At 40.7% G+C, this 26,099-nt stretch overlaps 1 protein-coding gene across 1 annotated transcript; it reads left to right on the top strand.

The window, feature by feature from the left end:
- Positions 1-8,064: 8,064 nt before the first annotated feature.
- On the top strand, positions 8,065-17,717 carry LOC121869495 (bestrophin-2-like). The gene is made up of 9 exons (XM_042370850.1): positions 8,065-8,174; positions 9,297-9,468; positions 10,112-10,255; positions 10,694-10,932; positions 12,031-12,264; positions 13,134-13,331; positions 15,109-15,277; positions 16,176-16,249; positions 17,557-17,717. Exons 1-9 carry the CDS (start codon positions 8,142-8,144, stop codon positions 17,587-17,589), a joined length of 1,296 nt encoding a protein of 431 aa, XP_042226784.1. The 5' UTR covers positions 8,065-8,141; the 3' UTR covers positions 17,590-17,717.
- The last annotated feature ends 8,382 nt before the right edge of the window (positions 17,718-26,099 follow it).

The following is a 26,099-nucleotide window of genomic DNA, read 5'->3' as shown; positions in this document are numbered from 1 at the left end:
ATGGTGGTGATGTTTGTGTGGTTGTAGTGGTGGTGGTGGTGATGATGGTGTGAAGATGGTTGTGTGGTTGTAGTGGTGGTGGTACACGTCTGGTTGTAGTAGTGGTGTGGTGATGGTGTTGTGGTTGCCTGGTTATGGTGGTGATGTCTGGTTGTTGGTGGTAGTGATGGTATTGTTGTTGATGGTGGTAGTTATGTGATGACACACCCTATACCACGTGACCGTTACACGTCAAGCAGACTCTATTACTGTGCGTGTGCGTGCGTGTGTGTGTGTGTGTGTGTGTGTGTGTGGTGGCAAAGACATACAAGTTTAAATAAATTCAGTATGTATATAGACATTGTTCTCTGTACTGTGATTAGCGCCGTTCACCAGGGTCATTATGCACCGTTCACTACCAGGGTTATTAAGCACCGTTCACTACCAGGGTCATTAAGCACCGTTCACCAGGGCTCCAACTATCAGGGTCATTAAGCACCGTTCACTACCAGGGTCATTAAGCACCGTTCACTACCAGGGTTATTAAGCACCGTTCACCAGGGCTCCAACTACCAGGGCTATAAGCACCGTTCACCAGGGCTCCAACTATCAGGGTCATTAAGCACCGTTCACTACCAGGGTTATTAAGCACCTGAGTGGGTAGTTTTAACAGTAGGTCATTAGCCACCTCAAGGAAGAAGGGTTGCGTGAGAACCATTGGTGCAGATTAAGCAACTTGCGAGGTCTCCACTCTGAAGGGTTTCGCGCCTTTATTGGAGCTGCTAAACCTGGTCCACAGGAACGCTACAGGTGTGTGTGTGTGGGTGTGTGTGTGTGTGTGTGTGTGTGTGTGTGTGTGTGTGTGTGTGTGTGTGTGTGTGTGGGTGTGGGTGTGTGTGGTAGTATAGTGTGTGACTGTACAGTTTTATTTTTGTATGAGCGTATGTATGTGTTTATATATGCATACACACACGTACACATATCCATACATACATACACACCACAAAGGAAGTGACAGTGACAATATTTTGTAATTAATATTAAAGGTAGTCACTTAACACCATCTAGCGGCGAACAGAAGAACTGTTTCGGTTTATAAATTTTACAGACAGACAGACAGACAGATAGACAGACAGATAGATAGAAAGATAGATAGGTGAAATGTGCAAGTCGTTCCCATAAGCTTGACGTCACGTTATAGGCAGTGTGGATAGGCCTATAGTACACTGTAGTGACTGTAACTGTATTTATATCTGTAATTACACCTATACCTGTTAACTATAGACTAATACAATAACTCATATAGCATGTGAAGAGATAACAAAAATCACATTATTAGAGTAACGATTAATTTATAATAGTTACTCCCCCTCACTCCATTTTCTGTAACCAATGTTCCTCTTAAACCACGACCAACTTAACTAATTTACTTAACACGGGATTAAATTCTCACGTAATTAAAGGGGATGATTTTCTTTAGTATTTATCCACACTTAAAGCAAAAACCAAAACAGTGTTACAATATCTAAAACCTTAAAATCGAAAATCCCGTTAGAAAATAAAGAGAAAAACACCCTTTAAAAAGTACCAAGTTAATGGCCATCTTACCTGTCCGTGATGATGCTGCTTCAGGTAGGTAGAAAATTACTCGATTAATGATGTAATATCTTCGACTCGTTAGTTAATTCATACTACATATATATGCTCAGCGTTTCATGTGTAAGGAAAAGTTAATAAGTTTACTGAAGTTATATGTATATTTTTCAGTTAATAAGGAATATAGGGGTGAGGTGAGGTTCGGGTGAGGTGAGGTTCAGGTGAGGTGAGGTTCAGGTGAGGTGAAATTGAGGTTCAAAAATGGTGGTGATAGTATTTATTATTATTATTATTAATGAAAGTAATTGTGGTGTAATGTAACCAGTAGTAGTAACGTAATGAAATAAGTAGTAATATCATATATAACCAATAGTATTCTGTAATAATTAGTAGTAACAGTGAATAGAAATAGCAGTAGAAGTAGTATTAATAAAATAATAATATTGGTAGTAGCAATGAACAGGTAACAATATATAAGACATCCACATCTCCGCCGACCCCATACTGAACACCCACGCTCAATATCTCTCGGTACAAGCGCCTGGGCAACCTCCAATTAACGTGGGAGCAGAGCCAATACATATCACATCTTGGAGGAGTCGATGGTACAGACAAAAGCTTGATCAAGTTCTTACATCATTATTGTCATTATAATTATCCTGTATCAACTCACTACTGGATTAAAACTTCCCTGGATCTTTCATCATTAATATCATTGTCATCATGGCCATCATTATCATCGTCAGTAGTTCGTCTCACCTTCCCTGAGCCCCCCATCCCCACGCCCTGGATCACCGGACCAGGTATTGCTTCACTGTATCGCATTTCTCATTAACTTTGACCAACACCCGATAATTGCGAGCACTGAGAGGGTGAATGGTGTGTGTGTGTGTGTGTGTGTGTGTGTGTGTGTGTGTGTGTGTGTGTGTGTGTGTTTATTGTTTACTATAAAAGACATATGTGCTGTCCTTTATGTAACACTGGTACATACGTCCCTCTAGTACAGCATAAAGTCCTTGATGATTGTGTTTACAGGGGTCATAGTGTTTTGTGTTTACAGAGTCCTTGATAAATATGTTTACAGAGTCCTTGATGATTGTGTTAGAGTCATGATTTTACAGGTCCATGATGATTGTGTTTAGAGTCCACAATGAATATGTTTACAGAGTCCTTGGTGTTTTGTTTCCACAGAGTCCCTTGATGTTTGTGTTTACAGAGTCCCTTGATGATTGTGTTACAGAGTCCCTTGATGTTTGTGTTTACAAGAGTCCTTGATGTTGGTGTTTCAAAGTCCTTGTTGTTTGTGTGTTTACAGAGTCCCTTGGTGTTTGTGTTTACAGAGTCCCTTGATGAATGTGTTTACAGAGTCCCTTGGTGTTTGTGTTTACTGAGTCCCTTGATGAATGTGTTTACAGAGTCCCTTGATGTTTGTGTTTACAGAGTCCCTTGATGTTTGTGTTTACAGAGTCCCTTGATGATTGTGTTTACAGAGTCCCTTGATGATTGTGTTTACAGAGTCCCTTGATGTTTGTGTTTACAGAGTCCCCTTGGTGTTTGTGTTTACAGAGTCCCTTGTGTTTTGTGTTTTACAAGTCCTTGATGTTTGTGTTTACAGAGTCCTTGGTGTTTTGTGTTTACAGAGTCCCTTGATGTTGGTGTTTACAGAGTCCCTTGGTGTTTTGTTTTGAGAGTCCTTGGTGTTTGTGTTTACAGAGTCCTTGATGTTTTGTGTTTACAGAGTCCCCTTGGTGTTTGTGCTTACAGAGTCCTTGATGTTTGTGTTTACAGAGTCCTTGATGTTTGTGTTTACAGAGTCCTTGGTGTTTTGTGTTTACAGAGTCCCTTGGTGTTTGTGTTTACAGAGTCCCTTGGTGTTTGTGTTTATAGAGAGTCCTTGATGTTTGTGTTTACAAGTCCTTGGTGTTTGTGTTTACAAGTCCCTTGATGTTTGTGTTTACATAGTCCCTTGATGTTGGTGTTTACTGAGTCCCTTGATGTTTGTGTTTACAGAGTCCCTTGATGTTTGTGTTTACAGAGTCCCTTGATGTTTGTGTTTACAGAGTCCCTTGATGTTTGTGTTTACAGAGTTCCTTGATGTTTGTGTTTACAGAGTCCCTTGATGTTGGTGTTTACAGAGTCCCTTGATGTTGGTGTTTACAGAGTCCCTTGATGTTTGTGTTTACAGAGTCCCTTAATGTCTGTGTTTACAGAGTCCCTTGATGTTTGTGTTTACAGAGTCCCTTGATGTTTGTGTTTACAGAGTCCCTTGATGTTTGTGTTTACAGAGTCCCTTGATGTTTGTGTTTACAGAGTCCCTTGATGTTTGTGTTTACAGAGTCCCTTGATGTTTGTGTTTACAGAGTCCCTTGATGTTTGTGTTTACAGAGTCCCTTGATGTTTGTGTTTACAGAGTCCCTTGATGTTTGTGTTTACAGAGTCCCTTGATGTTTGTGTTTACAGAGTCCCTTGATGTTTGTGTTTACAGAGTCCCTTGATGTTTGTGTTTACAGAGTCCCTTGATGTTTGTATTTACAGAGTCCCTTGATGTTTGTGTTTACAGAGTCCCTTGATGTTTGTGTTTACAGATTCCCTTGATGTTTGTGTTTACAGATTCCCTTGATGTTTGTGTTTACAGATTCCCTTGATGTTTGTGTTTACCCTTGATGTTTGTGTTTACAGATTCCCTTGATGTTTGTGTTTACAGATTCCCTTGATGTTTGTGTTTACAGAGTCCCTTGATGTTTGTGTTTACAGAGTCCCTTGATGTTTGTGTTGACAGAGTCCCTTGATGTTTGTGTTTACAGAGTCCCTTGATGTTTGTGTTTACAGAGTCCCTTGATGTTTGTGTTTACAGAGTCCCTTGATGTTTGTGTTTACAGAGTCCCTTGATGTTTGTGTTGACAGAGTCCCTTGATGTTTGTGTTTACAGAGTCCCTTGATGTTTGTGTTTACAGAGTCCCTTGATGTTTGTGTTTACAGAGTCCCTTGATGTTTGTGTTTACAGTCCCTTGATGTTTTGTGTTTACAGAGTCCTTGATGTTTGTGTTTACAGAGATGTTTGTGTTTACAGAGTCCCTTGATGTTTGTGTTTACAGAGTACCTTGATGTTTGTGTTTACAGAGTCCCTTGATGTTTGTGTTTACAGAGTCCTTGATGTTTGTGTTTACAGAGTCCTTGATGATTTGTGTTTACAGAGTCCCTTGATGTTTGTGTTTACAAGTCCCTTGATGTTTGTGTTTACAGAGTCCTTGATGTTGGTGTTTGTGTTTACAGAGTCCCAGAGTCCCTTGATGTTTGTGTTTACAGAGTCCCTTGATGTTTTGTGTTTACAGAGTCCCTTGGTGTTTGTGTTTACAGAGTCCCTTGATGTTTGTGTTTACAGAGTCCCTTGATGTTTGTGTTTACAGAGTCCCTTGGTGTTGGTGTTTACAGAGTCCCTTGATGTTGGTGTTTACAGAGTCCCTTGATGTTGGTGTTTACAGAGTCCCTTGATGTTGGTGTTTACAGAGTCCCTTGAGGAAACATAAGGACGCATTAAGGACAGACCGTTACACGTCCGTTACACTTCCTCTTGGATAACAGCCACACGAAAGTTTATAAAAATATGGATGAAGGAATTAGACAATGCAAATACCATCAAAATGCAAAGTAAAAATGACTTACGTGGAGTTTAGCCAATTCTAGCTTATCTCACATGAAGATTACACACCCCAAGGCTAATCTACCCCTCCCCCCGTGATATAAGCTAGGGTGTCTTAATAAAATTCCTCAAACACACACAGACACGCCCACGCCCACAATGACGTCACGAGCATTTGGGTGATGTGAGTAGTCAACAAGAGCTTCTGATTGGCTCATTGGTAATTACAGTAAGGTTACCATGAATGATTTATGTCACGTCTATAGTTCATGAATGAGGGAGCCGGAAGTAGCGAGGAGTGTTGAGAGAGAGAGAGAGAGATTGAATTTTTTAGCATGGAAGTTAACACACACAAACCTAGTCAGATCTCGCGTGTGTGTGTGTATGCATGTATGTATGTGTATGTACAGTATGTGTGTGTGTGTGTGTGTGTGTGTACAGTATGTATGTGTGTGTATGCACAGTAATAATAATAATAATAATAATAATAATTAACGGTTTATTGAAAAAAGTTCTGCAGCCCGACGGCTGAAAATATACATGGGACATAAATGACTTATTACAAACATTGGTGGTTTAACAAAAGCCTTCATTAGAGAAAGGTAAAGGAACTTACAGTGAACATACAGATTAATGTAGGTGTTGAACAGCAAACACTTAGTGTAGTAACTCCCTCCCAGATGGTGTTAGGAGGAACCTCACGTGGTGTAGTAAGTCCCTCACAGATGGTGTTATGAGGGGCCTCACGTGGTGTAGTAAGTCCCTCACAGATGGTGTTATGAGGGGCCTCACGTGGTGTAGTAATTCCCTCAGATGGTGTTATGAGGGACCTCACGTGGTGTAGTAATTCCCTCGCAGATGGTGTTATGAGGGACCTCACGTGGTGTAGTAATTACCTCACAGATGAATTATTAGGAGGGACCTCGTAGTGTAGTAATTCCCTCACAGATGGTGTTATGAGGGACCTCACGTGGTGTAGTAATTCCCTCGCAGATGGTGTTATGAGGGACCTCACGTGTAGTAATTACCTCACAGATGTATGTGTGTGTGTGTGTGTGTCATAGACCAGCACCAGGAAGTGATCACTGATTCATTGAGGAACTTGAAACTTTGGAAGGTCAGAAGAGAGAATGTATTGGGGAACGTTCTCTACCTGTCTCTCTCTCTCTCTGTCTATTTATCTCTGTTATACAACATTTACTCACCAACCTCTATCATACACTGTTATTTAACCCTTTCTTCCCACACATACATTATCATTGTTGTTATTTGTGGTGGTGGTGGTTGTTTTTATTATTATTGTTGAATTATTATTATTATGGTTGTTGTTATTATTATTATTATTATCGCGGTTGTTATTATCGTTGTTGTTATTATTACCGTTGTTATTATTGTTGTTGTTATTATTAGCGGTTATTATTATTATCGTTGTTATTATTATTATTGTCATTATTATTATTATTGTTGTTATTATTACAGATCTCATCATGACTGTCACTTACACCAAGAAAGTTACTAACACTAGTTTCTGCGGCTTCTCCAAGTTATTGTTAAGGTTAGTGACTGTAGTCTTGTAACTGTAACCCTTATGACTGTAATCCATGTAGCTGTAACCTTTATAACTGTACCATCAAACCTGTGCGCCATAACTGTATCCTAAACTATACCCCTAACTTATGCCTATAACTTTGTACCCTATAATTATACATAACTGTACCCCCCATAATTTTGCTTCCATAACTGTACCCTTATCTTTACCCCCCAAAACCATACCCCCATAACTGTACCCCATAACTGCACCCCCAAAACCATACCCCCATAACTATACCCCGCTTAACTGTACCCCATAACTGCACCCCCATAACTACCCCCAAAACCGTACCCCATAACTATACCCGCTTCACTGTACCCTCATAACTGTACCATCAAACTGCCATCAAGATACATATTCCCGTAAAGATCCACCTAATTTACATACGACCTAAATATACCTGACGGGCGGCGGCAGTGAACAACTTTAATACAATTTTTCATGTGTTTCCCAAGTCACCTGAAGGACCCTATAAGTACCCCGCATCATTCATACAGAAGGAGGGGTATATTGAGATCACGGTGCAGTTATTGTGTTTGTTGGTGGTGTTGTGTGTGTGTGTGTGTGTGTGTGTGTGTGTGTGTGAGAAAGTTAGGGAGCCAGGAGGACCAGCTGTGGGGGGTGGGGTGAAAGGGGTAGGTGTGCAGGTGAGGGGGTAGATCATGAGTGAGAGCGGTAGGTGTACAGGTGAGAGGGGTAGGTGTAAGGTGAGAGGGCAGCAGTACAGGTGAGGAGGCTAGCTGTACAGGTGAAAGGGGTAGGTATACAGGGTGAAAGGGGTAGGCGTACAGGTGAGAGGGGTACAGTACAGGTGAGAGGGGTAGCAGTACAGGTGAGAGGGGTAGTTATACAAGTGAGAGGGTGGGTGTACAGGTGAGAGGGTGGTTATACAAGTGAGGAGAGTAGGTGTACAGGTGAGAGGGGTAGCATACAGGTGAAGGAGGTGGGTGTGCAGGTTGGGAGGGGCGCAGTACAGGTGAGGAGGGGTGAGGTACAGGTGAGAGGGAGTGGCGAGTAAGGTGAGAGGTAGGTGTCCAGGTGAAAGGGGTAGGTGTACAGGTGAGAGGGTAGCAGTACAGGTGAGAGGGAGTAGCAAGTACAGGTGAGAGGGGTAGCAGTACGGGAGAGAGGAGGGGCTAGCTGTACAGGTGAAAGGAAAAGCTGTACAAATGAGTACCAATAACATATCAAAATATTTCATATACTGATGTACACCATTACAATCCAAATTATTACAATGTAACGATGATACTCTGTACAGATGGCAGGTAGTGTCTTCAAGCTGGTGTGGCCAGACTTGCTCGTGTACCTCCTGCTGTATTTTCCTGTTCATTAATGTACAGGTTCGGCCTCACTGATAATGATAAAGGTAAGTCACTGGGTTCATATTTGGGGTTCATAGTTGGGGTTCATATTTGGGGTTCATAGTTGGGGTTCACAGTTGGGGTTCTTGGGATTCTAGATTGGGTTTGATTGGGGTTCCTTATTGGGGTTCTGGTTGGGGTTCAGGGGGTTCATGTTGAGATTCATAATTGGGGTTCAAAATGTATACTACATACTTGGGGTGTTCATACATCTGGTACAAAGCTCTTATATTATTGATGGTTCACACACTTATCCACAGGGCCACACATTATCCACAGACACACACACATCCAGGGCCACACACATTATCCACAGGGCCACACACACACATTATCCAGACCCACACTTATCCACAGACACACACACTTATCCAGGGGCCACACACACACATTATCAGAAGGCCACACACATTATCACAGGGTCACACACACACACATTATCACAGAAGACCACACACACATTATCCAGAGAGCCCACACACACACATTATCCAGAGGCCACACACACACATTATCCAGAAGGCCACACACACATTATCCACAGGGCCACACACACATTATACAGACCACACACATTATCCACAGAACCACACACACATTATCACAGGAGCCACACACACACATTATCCACAAGGCCACTTCCACAGGGCCACACACATTATCCACAGGGCCACACATTATCCCACAACACACACACATTATCCACAGGACACACACACATTATCCACAGGGGCCACACACATCACAGGGCACACATACATTAACCACAGGGCCCACACACACATTATCCACAGGGCCACACACACATATCTCACAAGGCCACACACATAATATCCACAGGGCCACACATACATTATCCACAGGGCACACATATTATCACAGGGCCACACACATTATCCACAGGGCCACACACATTATCCACAAGGCCACACACATATTATCCACAGGGCCACACATACATTCTCACAGGGCCACACATACATTATCCACAGGGCCACACATACATTATCCACAGACACACACATTATCAGAGGCCACATACATATTATCCACAGGGCCACACATTATCCACAGGGCCACATACATTATCCACAGGGGCCACACACACTAACACTCCCACTTCTACAGGATCTTCGAGAAAATCGCCGTGTCCTGTGAATATTTCCCGCAACGTCTTCCCATCTCCTTTGTGTTGGGGTTCTACGTGACCATTGTGGTGCAGCGGTGGTGGGCTCAGTACATGCTCATCCTTGGCCAGATACCATATTGCATCATGGTCGCCACTACATCAGGGCTTAGTAAGTACTGTACCTCTTGGGTGGGGTAAGGGTGGGGGGGTAGGTATGGGGGCAGGGGTGGGGGGTAGGGATGGGAGGGGGTGGGGCAGGGGGGGGGTAGGGGTGGGGCAGGGGTGGGGTGGGGGGTGGGGCAGGGGTGGGGTAGGGGCTGGGGCAGGGCTAGAGGTGGGGTGGGGTGGGGGTGGGGCAGGGCTGGGTTAGGGGTGGGGCAAGACTGGGTTAGGGGTGGGGCAAGGCTGGGGCAGGTCTTCATCAATATTATATGTAGGTTGTAAACATATGAGTGGGGTATTTTAGTATATTCAGGGCTAAGTTAGTACAATGTAGGGGCGTTTGAGTACTTTTGGGGGGTTGTGGGGGGTAGTTTAGTACATTCAGCTAATTTAGTACATTGTAGAGTCATTTGAGTACTTATCTTTAGGTTGTGGGGGGTAGTTTAGTACATTCGTGGTTAATTTAGTGCATTTTAGGGCCATTTGAGTACTGTTTTAGGTTGTGGGAGGTAGTTTAGTACACCCAGGGTTAAATTATGTTATGTTAAGGGTAGGTTAGGTTAGATTGGGTTAGGGGTAAGTTAGGTTAGTGTAAATTTGATTGAATCACACTATGAAAAGATCAGGTCCCAAAGTTAATGGGTCATGATTATTTGTGGCGCAGGATGAGCGGGGTCGCCTCCTGAGGAAGTCCTTCGCTCGATACATCAACCTGGCCTTCGCCCTCGCTTTCGCTAGGATCGCTCCCCGTGTCGCTCGCCGCTTTTCTACTTACGACCAATTTATTGAAGGAGGTAAGGCTGTTTTGTTCTGATCAGATATAACCTAACCTAACATAACCTGCTCTAACATATCCAACCTATCACAACCTAACCTAACATAACCTGCTCTAACATATCCAACCTAACACAACCTATCCTATCACAACCTAACCTAACATAACCTGCTCTAACATATCCAACCTAACACAACCTATCCTATCACAACCTAACCTAACATAACCTGCTCTAACATATCCAACCTAACACAACCTATCCTATCACAACCTGCCCTAACATAACCTGCTCTAACATATCCAACCTAACACAACCTATCCTATCACAACCTGCCCTAACATAACCTGCTCTAACATATCCAACCTAACACAACCTAACCTAACATAACCTGCCCTAACACAACCTGACCTGACCTAACACAACCTACAGGTAACCACCACCATCGACACCTTACAGGGTACATGACCTCAAATGAGAAGGAGATATTCGAGATGATGGACAAACAGACGAGACACCACAAGATCTGGATGCCTCTGGTGTGGGCGAGCATGGTGGCGGCGCAGGCGAGGCGGGAGGGGCGCTGTCCGGACGACTACGGTCTTAAAGCCATGATCAAAGAAATCACCAACTTGCGGTACAACTGTGGCAAGCTTCAAGAATACCACACCATGAGTGTACCCCTTGTGTATACCCAGGTACTGTGTCTGTGTGTGTGTGCATGTCTGTGTGTGTCTTTTTATGTGTGTGTGTGTGTGTGTGTATCTTTCTGTCTGTGTGTGTTTTTCTGTGTGTGCATGTGTGTGTGTGTGTTGTTCTATGTGTGCGTGTGTGTGTGTGTCTTTCTGTCTATATATATGTGTGTGTGTATGTGTGTGTATGTGTGTGTGTGTGAGTATCTCCCAATATGCTCTTTTCTACAAAAAATTACCAAACATTCTCTTAATAAACATGACTACTACATTAATAAAATTTAAGATAGTTCTCTCCTGGACACTATAAATAAATCCAACTACATCACACTGTACTGTCAACACCATATGTACTTACCTTATGGTGATCGTTTCTTACAGAGTTGAATTAATCACCAGTTATATGTATTTCTCTTAACTACTGTAGCTCTGTTTCTTTAGTGTTGGGTATTATGTAGTGCTAAATGAGGGTGTGTTAGTAGAGGTAGGTATGTGTATCAACTACATGTAGGTGGTGCTCTATATAAGGCGTAGTTGTGTAGGGTGGTGCTCTATATAAGGCGTAGTTGTGTAGGTGGTGCTCTATATAAGGTGTAGTTGTGTAGGGTGGTGCTCTATATAAGGCGTAGTTGTGTAGGTGGTGCTCTATATAAGGTGTAGTTGTGTAGGTGGTGCTCTATATAAGGTGTAGCTGTGTAGGGTGGTGCTCTATATAAGGTGTAGTTGTGTAGGGTGGTGCTCTATATAAGGTGTAGTGTGTAGGGTGGTGCTCATATAAGGCTAGGGTATGAGTTGTGTAGGGTGGTGCTCTATATAAGGTGTAGTTGGTGTAGGTGTCTATATAAGGTGTAGCTGTGTAGGTGGTGCACTATATAAGGTGTAGCTGTGTAGGGTGGTGCTCTATATAAGGTGTAGTTGTGTAGGGTGGTGCTCTATATAAGGTGTAGTTGTGTAGGTGGTGCTCTATATAAGGTGTAGCTGTGTAGGTGGTGCTCTATATAAGGTGTAGCTGTGTAGGTGGTGCACTGTACTGTACATGGTTTTGTTGTGTAGGTGGTGAGTAAACAACCCCCTAAAATAAACAACATTGTGTACTGTTTGCAGGTGGTAACTATGGCAACCTACTCCTACTTTGCATTTTCCATCTTGGGCCGACAATTCCTGGACCCAAAACAAGGCTACGACAACCACAGCATCGACTTCTACGTGCCTATCTTCACATTCCTACAGTTCATCTTCTACATGGGGTGGCTCAAGGTGGCTGAGTCGCTCCTCAACCCATTCGGTGATGATGACGATGATTTTGACACCAACGACTTCCTGGATCGCCATCTTGAGGTAGGTTGGTGGGGAGGTAGGTTGGTGGGGAGGTAGGTTGGTGGGGAGGTAGGTTGGTGGGGAGGTAGGTTGGTGGGGAGGTAGGTTGGTGGGGAAGAGGAGGTAGTGGAGATGAGGTAGGTGGTGAGATGGGAGGTGAATGGTGGGGAGAAGGTACTAAGTGGTGGGGAGAAGGTACTAGGTGGTGGAGATAAGGAACTAAGTAGTGGAGATAAGGAACTAGGTGGTGGAGATAAGGAACTGGGTAGCAAGTAGTAGTGAGAAGGTAGATGGACTATATGGAGAGAGAAATCCATTACATCAAGGGTCCCTTAGATATAAAACCCCCATTTACCAAACTACATCCACTAGATCGAGGACTATTAAAATGGAGGCCTCACTAGGTCAAAGAACAGATACCATAATGTTTTTTGTTTGAGCTTGAGCCTTTAAACATCATCTCCATCCTCCCCGGCTTCAAATTCGATCTTAAAACCAATGGTGACGCGTTTCAGAGTTTTCTTTGGCACGGGGTCGCATTCTGAATAAAGTTATGGATAAGACGTTGAAAGGTGAGCATAAACCTGAAATGACGTATTGAATAACTCTGAGGAATCTTAAGGAGGACAGTGCAGATCAAAGTATTCTTTCTCTCAAGTTCCATGAGGCACTGACAGCATCCTGGAGTTGAGAGAGAAATGGGGAAAGATGAGAGAAAGAGGGAGAGAGGAGAGATAAAGAGGAGAAGGAAAGAGGAGAGAGTTATATATCAACACCCATTAGATAAACCACCACATGTACCTTTATTCTACCTCAGAGTACAGTGTGTGTGTGTGTGTGTGTGTGTGTATGTGTCCCCCATCATTACACACACCTGCCCCTGTCCTCAGATCTCATACATGATCGTGGATGTCATGCACAAATCCTACCCGGACGTCCTGACAGATCCGGCCAAGGAGGACACGAGTTACTTCAACGTCTCCACCACCAGCCCCGTCACCGACACTTACAACAAAGAGAATCTCACTCATAAGGCCAATGTTGTCAACAGATCCATCAAGGGTGAGAAGTGTCCCCCTGTTATTAAGGTAGGTTGTAGAGGGGGTTGGTGGTATGTCCTAATGTGTCCTGTACTGTACGGTCTGTCCTACCATGTATCGGTATGTCCCCTAGTTACCAGGGTGGTTTGTGGTCAAATAGGAGTGTTAAATGTTCTTCTACCTGCTTGAAATTTAATCTTGTATTCTAGTCAAAAAAAAAAAAAAAAAAAAAAAAAAAAAAAAAGGTCATACTAACATTATTGTATTTACCTAAACAAAATACTATGTAGAATGTAGCCTAATTTCTTTGTGTAGTTTGAACCTTAGATTACTACTTGCACTGTATTTGATGCTTGAAAGGCCCACCAAGCAGTGTTTAGTAAATATGTACCCTGTGTATACTCTAACTAATTTCCTAATTTTAATAATCCAGCAGTGTTCCGGGAGTATGATGTATGGTACAGTCACCTGCACTTACATCTGGTACAGTGGCTGGCGCATTGTGTGAGATGTGGCAACTCTGTGTCTGCTGACATGGTATTAAAACTCCCAGAAATGTCCCTAAGGAACCTTGCAATAGTAGCTAGACTAAAGATGCTAGATAAACATTCCACAGAGTTGCCACATCTCACAAAAAGCACCAGCCATTGTACCAGGTATAAGTGCAGGCAACTGTACCTCTGTATCTGTAAGTGTGTATTGAAGAGGAAAGGAATTTTAACCATTTTTTTTTTCTTGTATTTAACTTAGAACAAAACAATTTTTTTGACGTTTTTCTTGCTGGCTGCGCTTTAACGAGACTTTTCCACATACAACAAATAATTAAGGTAGTGGTACCCCTCAGCAGTCATGAAGTCGGATCCAACAAATTTAACATTGGTAAGAATAATGACTAGACTTGAGAGTTGGATATGTACATTAGTGATAAATGTTTACTGTATTTAGATATCAAAAGTTTGAACTGGATTCACAAAAGTTTCTACAGTACGATGAAACTTTTTTTTAATTGATAATACACTAAATTTGCTAAAATAAACCAAAATACAAAATAATTGGTATAAGAAATGGACATACTGTAGAACAAACAACTAGACATCCACTACACCAGCACAGTATATAAATATGTTAAACTCAATACTGTCAACCTTACAGAAGTAACAACAACAGAGACAGACAGACCTAACTTGCCCTCAGTACTCTCAGTTCAGAATGTAAAACACTTGTTTCTGGGAGCAGATAGAGTGCACATATTATTCATAAAAGGATTCAAGTTAATCTGTTGTTGATTCCCTCTCAAAGTACGGTATGTCTTAGCTGGACTTGCATTAAATACCGAGCCTTTTGAATATGATTTTGAACAGAACCTTAATGACTGTTAACAGGGAAGAACTGGCAGATATGAAGAAAGTCAAAGAATAAAATTGTCATTAACAGATCTAGTGACCATCGCAATAAAGTGTATCAAGTTCAAAAATGTTAAGAACAAGTAACAAGGTCAGCAGATTAAACAATGTTCACCCTTCTAAACTAAGGCTTGGCTACAAGTACCTTCACCAATTAAGTTTATACTACAGTAAATTAGATCTAAAGTGTATGCGGACACTTTGGTGTTAATACCAGTACTGTACGTATACTGTACTGGTCTGAAGAAACCCTGTGAGATATAATACAACATCTTATTTTTATTAATAAGATACAACTACAGTACACTACTGTACTGTACTCTAGTGTAGTGAGTCAATTTTGTAATATCCAGCACCACAATAACATGACAAAGACCCTTCTTGACCTCTGCTCTGTAATCTTTTTGCACTACTGCTCTCAGGATGAGCAAGGGGTGCACAACAAAATAGTGGTTGAGAAATCTGAGAGAGACTTCCGTCCCCAGAACATATCTCGACTATGCAGTGAAACTCTGCGACGGACCAGTTACTCGCCAGTAAGACACAACGGCGACGTCCACCACACCCAATATGGTGATATTCCTGCCTCAGGTAAAGATGAGACGCCTGCCACCCTGCTGCCTGCCGCTGGAAGCCTCTTTAATGTTTCTTAGAGCGACAATGACCACCAACGGCCGACATGTCCCCTCACGCTAGTGTTGACACTCTTGGCTTGCAGGACACAACATGTATTACCAACTACTGTACAGTATTTATGTGTCTTGATCTACTCAAATCTGTTATTTTATTGCTAGTGTATATTTCATCCCTCCTCCCGGAATGTATTCTATGTGAGCCACGAGGTGTACAGCATCTGTTTTCTATATGTTTTTTAAGGTCTAGCTCAAGTGTACAACACCTGCCCCCGCTGCTGTTGCTGCTACTACTGGCTTGAATACTGAACTGTACCCAATGTTTCTCAAACACTGTCCTCAATATGTCTAAAACAATGTACCTAATGTCTCTGAAATATTGTATCCAGTAAGAGTATGTCTGAAATGCAGTACCTAGTGTGTTAGAAACTTCATACACAATGTACCTGAAGTGCTGTACTCAGTGTCGTCGCTCTATAGCTGAAGCAAACTGCATCATAGACACGGCTGATGTCAAGCATGGCTGTCGGTGAACACACGTGGAGAGTGCCTTATCTGTTGCCACTGTATACCTGAAAAAAGTCCTTCTTTCTTTACATAAATACCATACAATTCCTCAGACCTCTAAACACTTCAACCATCCTCAGAGACTTGCTCTATAAAACACACACTTGAATATACTGGTAAAAGCAGAAGCAATTATAAATAACATAAAAGCAGAAGCAATTATAAATCACACAAAAGCACAAGCAATTATAAATAACATAAAGGCACAAGCAAATATAAATGAGAGTTTTTCAGTGGGAGGAGAGAGCTGTGTTTTGCCTGTCACCTCAACCTGTTATATGTTTCAACAGTATTACGGGGACTCGACAGCTGTGCAGGATCAGCGGGCAACGTCCCATCGTCCCCCATCTTCACAGTCTGCCAGGTGGGTGAGAGGGCCTGTGGTAGATGTGTGTATGTATTGTATGTTGAACAATCAATACCCGAAGGTCATATTAATTCAGACTTGCTGGATTGGTTCACCAGCTCCACACTTGAAACTAATTAAGTACTCAGGTCAACCCAAGGCCACAGTAAGGTCAAATTAGGTATGTGGGGAAACTACAGTATTACCCCGCTTTACGCGGTTTCACTTTCCGCGATTTCTCATTTACGAGGTGCCTCGCCAGAACCGAACTTTCACTTTCCGCGGTGCATCTACTCATATACGCGGGAAGCGGCGCGGGCAGGATGAGCACAAGGTCGCCCAGTCATCAAAACATTACCGAGTTCTTCACCCGCCACCCACCACAACCGGCCCAAGTCAGTGATAGTGATAATTATAGTGAGGATATGGACTTACAGTATATGGACTTTGAGGGGTTTGACAAAGAGGCCCTGCAAGCCTCTGTGGTGGATAGTGATACAATTGATACAAGTGATACAGGTGAGGGCCAATAATCTGCCCTCTGCCTCGGAACCAATCCCCCATCCCCGTGTGCCCAGCCATCTTTTCTACTAATGTAAGTGTTAAAAAAACTAATATTATTGATATTTCTCTTAATTATTAATTGTGTGTGCATACCATCATAAAGTTAAGATAATATTTTTACTACAACATAGTTGTGTGTCGTCAAAAAGTGGAGTTTGGGGGTCGGGCCAGTCTCTATTGGAATTAATCCCATATGTTCTGTTGTTCACTTTACGCGGTTTTCACTTTACGCGGTACCCTGTGGGTTCAATTGACCGCGTAAATCAGGGTACAACTGTATTATGATTGTATATACGTTCCATACAGAATAGATTGACCAATACCATAATTAGTGTCATTTGATTCTTTATCACTCAAAAGGCCAGGTAAGTGGGTACTGGATTTCTGTGATAGACATCTACATTTTGTCCAATCAATAACATGTGTTTGATAAGGTCACACGAATTCTAACATCCAGGGTAGGTTCAACTTATAGATAATTAGCACTGATCAGTTAACTAGGCCAATACAGCATCCTCTTGAATTACTCTAAAAGACATTGGAGAACTTTAATTTACTTTACTTTATCCTCATTGCCCCTAGTAAGCTCACTAGACAATAAAGAATGATTTTTCGAGGTTCTTCAATTGTCGCTGTAACCTGGGGGGGGGGTGGAGGAAGAATTATTTGATTGTACTGTAATCACAAATTGTACATAGCTGCATAGTATGTGTGTGTGTGTGTGTGTAAAGAGTATCACTAACATCATCACTGCCCCACAGGAAGCCGAGGTCACCGTCCACACCCAGATATAACCAGACTGCTGTTACAGTCAGCTCCAGGGACGCCACGACCAGGCTGAGCATCCCACCCCACGACGACTCTTACTGGCATGACCACCACGACACCCTCAACCAGGACCTTGGTATACCCAGACCAAGACCACACCACTACCACAATGGCAGCTTTCTACCTAAATAGTTTCCTGCTTCTAGTGTGTCGTCACTGAGTAGATCGGTGGTGAACTGTCCAAAGTGGCACTATATGTCAGTGGTCAAAGTGATGGCACTATATGTCAGTGGTCAAAGTGATGGCACTATATGTCAGTAATCAAAGTGGTGGCACTATATGTCATTGGTCAAAGTGATGGCACTATATGTCAGTAATCAAAGCGATGGCACTATATGTCAGTGGTGAAAGTGATGGCACTATATGTCAGTGATCAAAGTGATGGCACTATATGTCATTGGTCAAAGTGATGGCACTATATGTCAGTGGTCAAAGTGATGGCACTATATGTCAGTGGTCAAAGTGATGGCACTATATGTCAGGAATCAGTGATGGCACTATATGTCAGGAATCAGTGATGGCACTGCATGTCAGTGGTCAGAGTGGTGGCACTATATGTCAGTGGTCAAAGTGATGGCACTTTATGTCAGTGATCAAAGTGGTGGCACTATATGTCAGGAATCAGTGATGGCACTATATGTCAGGAATCAGTGATGGCACTGCATGTCAGTGGTCAGAGTGGTGGCACTATATGTCAGTGGTCAAAGTGATGGCACTTTATGTCAGTGATCAAAGTGGTGGCACTATATGTCAGTGGTCAAAGTGATGGCACTACATGTCAGTGGTCAAAGTGGTGGCACTATATGTCAGTAATCAAAGCGATGGCACTATATGTCAGTAATCAAAATGGTGGCACTACATGTTAGTAATCAAGCTGGTGGCACTATGACATCAGTGATCAAGCTGGTGGCACTATGACATCAGTGAACAAGCTGGTGGCACTATGACATCAAGCTGCAGGAGAATACAGTCAAAGCAGTGTAACCAGTGAGCGAGGATAATACAGTACTAAAATGTATTGTCTTGGCTGTGTGGTCAACCAGTGTCCACCTCACACTGATCCAACTCCTGGAGAATTTTTATGCTTGAAGGATAATTTTTTCTTTCAAGCACAACTGAATGCAACCAGTGATGAATATTGGGAGTGTTGAACCATTTGGTCACACAAGCAATACCATAACAGACCTGTTGACAGTAATCCTTAGAGAAATGACAGTTTATGTGACAGGCAATACCATATTCTCTTACCCATAGTGGCTGTCTTAGGCAAGTTCCTCAGAAAATCTTAGCTGTAATATATTGTGCGAATACTGTATTGTAAACCACTATGATTAATTTATCTATATACAACAACAAAAAATACAGCTACAATGGACTAAAAAAAAAAAAGTGTTCGGTAATTAACTCCAAGAATCTTGACGGACATAACTTAGCTGAAATGACCGAGACATGTTTCTGTACCTAGGATGAACATGATACAATACAGTACTCCACTATCATCTCTATCCTATGACAAAAATCCTTGAATAGTCTCCCTGTGTATGTAAAATTCTATGCATTGTGTGATTAAGTCATCAGTAAGTTAGTAACGTACAGTACCTTCTTGATCACTGAGTCATCTTGGTGTTTGTGTTGGTTGAGTCAGTGTGAGTCATTGAGTGATGGTTGAATCTGTGAGTCATTGAGCCTTCATGGTGTTTGTGATAGTTGAGTCGGTATGAGTCATTATTATCTTTACATTGCTAAGATTTAATAATGTTGCAAAAATCTTAAATAATTGTGAATACGTGACGGAGAAATTATCCTTTTTTTTAATGTTTAGTTGGACAATAACACTGTATCAGCCAATGTGTTTGTACCTATTGTATGCAAGATTAGTAACTTAATGTTGTCTGGCAGTATGTTAAGTACTCCTCATGTTGTGGTCAACTGGATGTGGTGATCACGGCAGAGCTTGTGGTTGGCTGTACATGGTGGACACAGCTGTTATTGTGGTCAGCTGTACATGATGAAAACAGCTTTTAATGTGATCATCTGTATACATAATCAACACAGATGTTATTATGATCAGCTGTACATGTGATAAATATGGTTCATCTCCTGAAGGTGTCATGCTCCACTGCTATACAATATACTCTTAGTCTACCTAGGTCAGTGGTCTTAGTAAGGCCCTCATATATACATTTACCTTTTATTATACAGTCCAGTACTCACCAGGGTTATATATCATATTGATATATACATATGTAATAACATAATAAAATATGAATTATATTTTACCTATCATACTCATGTCTATATTTTTAATGTTCTAGCTTATAACACACAGCCAAACAAGTCCTGTGTTTATTATTGTTCACTCTGCATTTATCATGAGTGCTAAGTTTATAAATACAGTGGCTGATATAATTATATAAATAGAGTCTTGATAATTCACGGGTTAGGAACCAAAAGATACTACCGTGAATTATCAAATTGTGAATTATGGTTTAATTTATTTAAATGCAAATATACCTGCAAATATAACTGTTCCAAAATATTCTAAAATAAACATTAAACATCATGGACAGACACAATAAATCATTTTTGGGAGTTCCTGTTGGATCATCGTCACCTAAAGATCCAACCGTGTTTGTGGGCAGTGTGCCACCGAGAGTTAGCAAGTACTATCCAAGCAAAACAAACATTTATAGATCAAACAATTACAGAAAGAATAAGAACAAGAACAAAATAAAAATTGGAATATGGAATGTGAAGACATTATATGAGGCTGGTAAGGATGCAAATGTTTGTAAGGAAATGAAAAGACTGCAGTGGGACATTCTGAGATTAAGTGAAGTAAGATGGACAGGTTCAAATAGCATTAGTTGGCATTCTTGTAAACCAAAAGTTGAGCAGTAGTGTAAAGGCACATTGGGCAGTGTCAGATAGTTTTGTAAGTCAACTTTAATGCTAAACCTGTGGTCTTGGTAAAAATACAGGTACAAGTTTATGCACCAACAAATGATAGTGATGATGATGTCTTAGAAAAACTTTATGAAGATTTAAAGAAAGCAAAAGACACCGTGAGGTTTAATGAATGTCTGATTATACGGAGGACTTTAACACAAAGGTTGGGAAAGAAAAAGAAGCACCAGAAGTAGGACCACATGGGTTGGGTAACAGAAATGAAAGAGGAGAAATATTAATAGACTTTTGTAAGGTAAACAAGATAGTAATTGCAAATACATGGTTTGAACAACACCCTAGGCATCTCTATACATGGATATCACCCCAGGACAATGTAAATAACACTTTCAGTGATAAAATAAATTACAATTTAATTCAGAAAAGACACAAATTCAATTACTTGAACCAAGACCTATCCAGGGGCAAATCGTGGGTCAGATCAAGTCCCATTAATGAGTTTAGTGAGGCTAAACTTTCAAACATTAAAAGAAAAAAAAGTGTGGACAAAATCAAATGGGAGTTAGGTAAGCTCCAAACAGGAGCTGGGATTGAATATGAAATTGAAACCAAAAATATATTTTCAGCATTGCTAGAGGGTGACTTGGATGAACAAGAACCAGGACAACAACTTAATAATTACAAAGAAATAATGCTAGAGATTGAGGAAACACCTATAGGTCATAGGAGGAACAAAGCTAAAAGTGAGTGGATGACAATGAAATTTTAAAGAAAATAGATAGATGAAATATTATAAAACAAAGTGAGGCTTACATAGAAACTTAACAAAAAATTAAAAAGGATTGTAGACAGGCAATGGAAAATGATCAAGAAAGGAAATGCAAGAAGATGGATGATAACAGAAGCCATAACTCTACAAAAATGTACAGAAAAATTGCACATATAAACTAGAAAAAAGAAATACATGAGGTGGGACCATTAAAGGCAAAGATAATAACATCCTGTGTAAGGGCGACATAAACGAGAGATGGACTGAGTATGTAGAAGAAAAAGGAAAGAATAGAGGTGAGAAACGAAAAGGAAATATAAAGACAGAACTACTGTACCAATTTTAGGAACAGAAGTTGAGGCAGCTGTGAGCATAATGAAAAATGGTATAGCTTGGCTGATGTATGGGTCAAAAGCCTGGACACTTTCAGCTGACACCAGAAAGTGGTCGGAGGCTTTTGAAATGTGGTGTTATAAACAAATTTTAAGAGTAAGTTACACAGACAAGAAAACATATGAAGTTCTAAGGTTAGAATAAACTTTAATAACAATACTTGAAATGCACAGGAAAAAAATCAATACTTTGGTCATATAATTAGGGATGAGGGGATAATAACAGAAATATTGATGGACAAAGTTGAGGGTAGGAGGGCAAGTGGAAGGCAGAGACTGGGATGAATGGATTAAAATAAATACAGGGTCCCCAGACAGACAAAGTCTTGTAGGATTGGTAAAAACAGTCTGAAAATATTTAGAGTGAAGGACTGTGATTGCCAACCCTCAGATTTGAGTAAGGTGCTCTGATTGATGTACAGTAGTTGGCACTGTGCCACAAATTATGAATATCTGACTGCAAAATTTAAAAGAGGTACTATAGTAATATAGGTACAGCGTACCCACAAATTTAAGAATGCAAATTTGTATTTCGAGAATTATTGAGACTCGACTGTACAGGTATATATATACAGTATACTGTACTGTAAATGTATACTGTGCATACAGTATAACCATTTGTGCAATGAATTCACACTGGTTGAATTTAACTTATAAATTATTAACTGGTGGGCTTTTTATACAGTAAGGTACAGGTATGTGCTGTACCCTGTACTACTGACCAGCCTTACAAGGTCCATACAAAATTTACAAAACAGTACTGTACACGGTCTTATAGAGAGCTATATGACATACAAACTTTATTTACTGAATTCCTCCCTACATGACTCTTCCTCAACATGACGGCCTTGGTGTACTTTTTTTCATATCCACAAGAATTTTCCCTTCAAAATGACACAAGGTTAAATACAGTACTTTAACTTCAAAATTAAGTTCATTTTGGTCTCAACATGACACCATGGCTATATACAATACAGTATACAGTAATTTGAGTTACCTTTCCTCCCAAATCCACAATAATTTTCCACAGCATAACAGCAACACTATAACCTTGGTATACAGAACCTTTAAGCCCAAAATCACACTAAAAAAAACCACTATGGCTATGAGCTTGTTATACTGTTTCTGTCAATTTCAAAGAATTTTGGCTGAAACTGACATACTGTACTGTAGTGTAGTAGTACAGTACTTTTAAACACCAAATTCACAAAACTTGGCCTCAAAATTCTAACCAGAAAAGAAAGAGGCTCCCTTAGTGATAATTTTTGGGGTTCAGTACAATAGAACAGTACGGTACAGTATACCCAGAATAAAAGAAAAACCAAAACTGAACATCAAAATATTAAAAGAAGGAATTACGTTTTTGAGTCATTATGACAAGTTATTACCAAAATTTAAGTTTTTACCCGAGATTCTTACAAGTACCGGTACTGTATATCAGGTAGTTCCTACATTAAGATTTTGGGGCATCTTTAGTACCACCACAATGGTGAAGTTACTCAGTTAAAACTGTTATATAATCTCTCAGTCATTTCATGCACTGGACTGCTGGAATCTCCCACATTACTTAGCTCATTATAAACACAAGACAGATGAATAATTCTTGATATTCTAGGGACACTTGTTGTAAAGATCCACCCTACTGAACTTTATGTCTCCTAAACTTGACAAAATTCCTCAAAAATTTGTGCTTTAGATTTTTCTTTGTAACTGGGACCATGAGGTTTCAATACAAATTTCTTTACACTTCCCTAAAGTCCTGCTTAATTTTATATTACAGTAAAGACCTGCATAATGAATAACTAATTAAGTCATTTGATTTAACACTATTTAACAGCCTGCCCAGACCCTGAGCAAGGGGTGAGGGTTAAAGTGCTTTAGAATTAAGGATAATTTTAGAAAACGAACAGGAAAGGGAAAGATAAGTGGAATATCTCTTTCTCTCTCTATCTGTTACATCCTCAGCTTGTAAATACACAACACAAACTGTATTCTTAAGTCATTTATTATACTGATGCACAATAATCTCTTAAAACAATGTCACACATAAAGGAAAGCAACTTAGGCTAGAATTAACCAACAAAGTCAATTGGAATATCAAGCATCTCACCTATAACTTTAAATCAATAATATTTTCATGGAAAAATATAAAGTTCTGACACACCTGACATAAACCATCACACAACTGCTCAAAATCTCTCCTGTGGTAATATATTATAAGGCCTTTCTTGGACACATTATATACCAATGAGATATACAGTACAGTGGTCCCTCGGTTAACGAGCACAATCCGTTCTAGAAGGTTGCTCGTTAACCGAAACCATTGTTTCAATGGGTTTTTGGGTAATTGGTTCAAGCTCACCGACAATTGCCTAAATTCAACAAAAAAGGTAGAAAAGTACACTTACTTTGAGGTGTGTATGAAGAAGGCTCCTGGATGATGATGATGATGATGATGGGAATTAGAATGGGGGTGGAGGAGAAGGGAGAAGAGAAGACATTGGGGTAGAAGAGAAGTCACCCCATGGCATCATTTCACCCATAAAATTTTAGTTCTCTTGGTGTAATTCAAGATAATTTTCTTTAAATCAACACTGCACTGCACTATATATTGTCAATATGTAAAATAAATTTCAAAATGACCAATAATTTGCTTGTAAACACAGAAAAAAAAGCGTTTAGTTGAAGAGAGTCTCAAGCAAGATGTTACCTCCACTGAAAAGACACAAAGACTGACGCCTGTATGCTGTGTTGGCAGGCTGGATGGCGTGCCACAAACTAGTAACCCTACCTTCAATTATGTTCAATAATTGTAAAAATGACTAAAAAATTTAATATTAAACTTTTAAAATTATTGAATAGTATAAACTTCTTGATATTTACTAAAAGGGTAAGGAATTTAAGCCCTAGAACCGATTACTGTATTGGCGGACTAATACTACAGCTGGTGGACCGCCAAATGCAAGCTAAAACATGTGGAGGTCAGCTCGTAAGAAACTCGTTAATCGAGGGATTGTTCGTTAACCGAAGTTAAGAATCTTATGGAAGGTAACTCGTTAACCGAAATCTCGTTAACCGAGGCGCTCGTTAACCGACGGACCACTGTAGTATAGTATAAAATATAAACAACTTTGAGATATACTGAGCTGTGAAAGGCACTTAGCACATAGTAACCATAACACTGACCCAAATTCTGAATATGGTAGACATATATACAGTAGTTAACACATGTAGTAGTTTCATCAGTTATCCAGGAAATACTCCAAGATTGAGTCTCTGATATGCAACGTTTTCAAGCAATTTCATACACTAACTATTATTTAGAGATCAAACTCAAATTAAAAGATAGAAACTCATGATGATGATATATACAGTATCTATATACCGGTATATATGACACCCAATGACACCCTTTTCAGTTGAGGGTTTGTAAAGATAAGAGCAACAACTGATAAGAGGTGTCGGGGATCATCGAACCAGTACTGATGTGGAATAAGTTTACCTTGATGTGAGGTTAATTTCCAGAGTTAACCATCACATAACAGTACAGTCAAACCTCCACCTAATGGAGTATATGAGGGGTGGGGGTTGTTTAGCAAGTTAGACCCAAAAGTCCATTAGATGTCATATACTGTATACAGGACTGCCTCACTTATCACAAAGGCTACGGGCATGAAACTTGTTGAGAATATCGAAATTGAGAATAGCGGAGCAATTTCTCCCATAATAAATAATGTAAATAGGGGAGATACGAGTGGTCACACATAGAACATAAAATAAATAAAGAAACAAAAGCATAACATCAAATAAACATAAATAACAAACACTTTGAGTTTATTAAGCGTATTTGTTTACAAGTACTATAGTATACAGGGGTACTTCACATGTTTGAGTGTTTAAATGTTTATCAGCGTAGGTGTGTGAGGTAAGTTTTAAAAGTAGACTGTTAATTTACCTCTGATGTGCTGTGTTGCTTGCTTGCTGAAATTGACATTAGGGGAGAGGGTGAAGGTTTACTGGGATGTGAGGAGGCTGGGGTCGTCAGCCACCTCACTCTCCTCACTACCAGGGTCGTCAGCCACCTCACTGCCAGGGTCGTCAGCCACCTCACTCTCATTATTGCTGTCAATTTGTACTGCCTTCTGTTGAATCATGCATTGCGATAAAGGTGTTTTAAGTCGCTGGGTCTAGTCGTCAATCCACGTGCTCAACATCCGCTCCATACTCTCCATCTCAGCATCACGGAACCTCGTCACCTTCGTAGCAGTCAGTGGTGTTGCAGACCCGGCCAGCTCTTTGATCTTGTTGGCGCTTTTAACTATAGAATGCACCGTAGAGGAAGCCAAGCCATGCACGTGCCCAATCACTGACGTTCCTTCTCCGTGTTCATGTCTTTTTATGATATCCA

Source organism: Homarus americanus, unplaced genomic scaffold, assembly GCF_018991925.1.
Source record: "Homarus americanus isolate GMGI-L3 unplaced genomic scaffold, GMGI_Hamer_2.0 scaffold23578, whole genome shotgun sequence".
Taxonomy (NCBI): Eukaryota; Metazoa; Arthropoda; class Malacostraca; order Decapoda; family Nephropidae; genus Homarus; species Homarus americanus.
This window is presented reverse-complemented; position numbering and strand designations above follow the sequence as displayed.

What these genes read in the sequence shown, in the direction of transcription:
- LOC121869495 (XM_042370850.1), top strand. Translation starts at nt 8,142, where the DNA reads ATGTACAGGTTCGGCCTCACTGATAATGATAAA. An exon ending in CGACCAATTTATTGAAGGAG is followed by an intron (nt 10,256 to 10,693) that starts GTAAGGCTGTTT and finishes GACACCTTACAG; the next exon opens with GGTACATGACCTCAAATGAG. An exon ending in CCATCTTCACAGTCTGCCAG is followed by an intron (nt 16,250 to 17,556) that starts GTGGGTGAGAGG and finishes ACTGCCCCACAG; the next exon opens with GAAGCCGAGGTCACCGTCCA.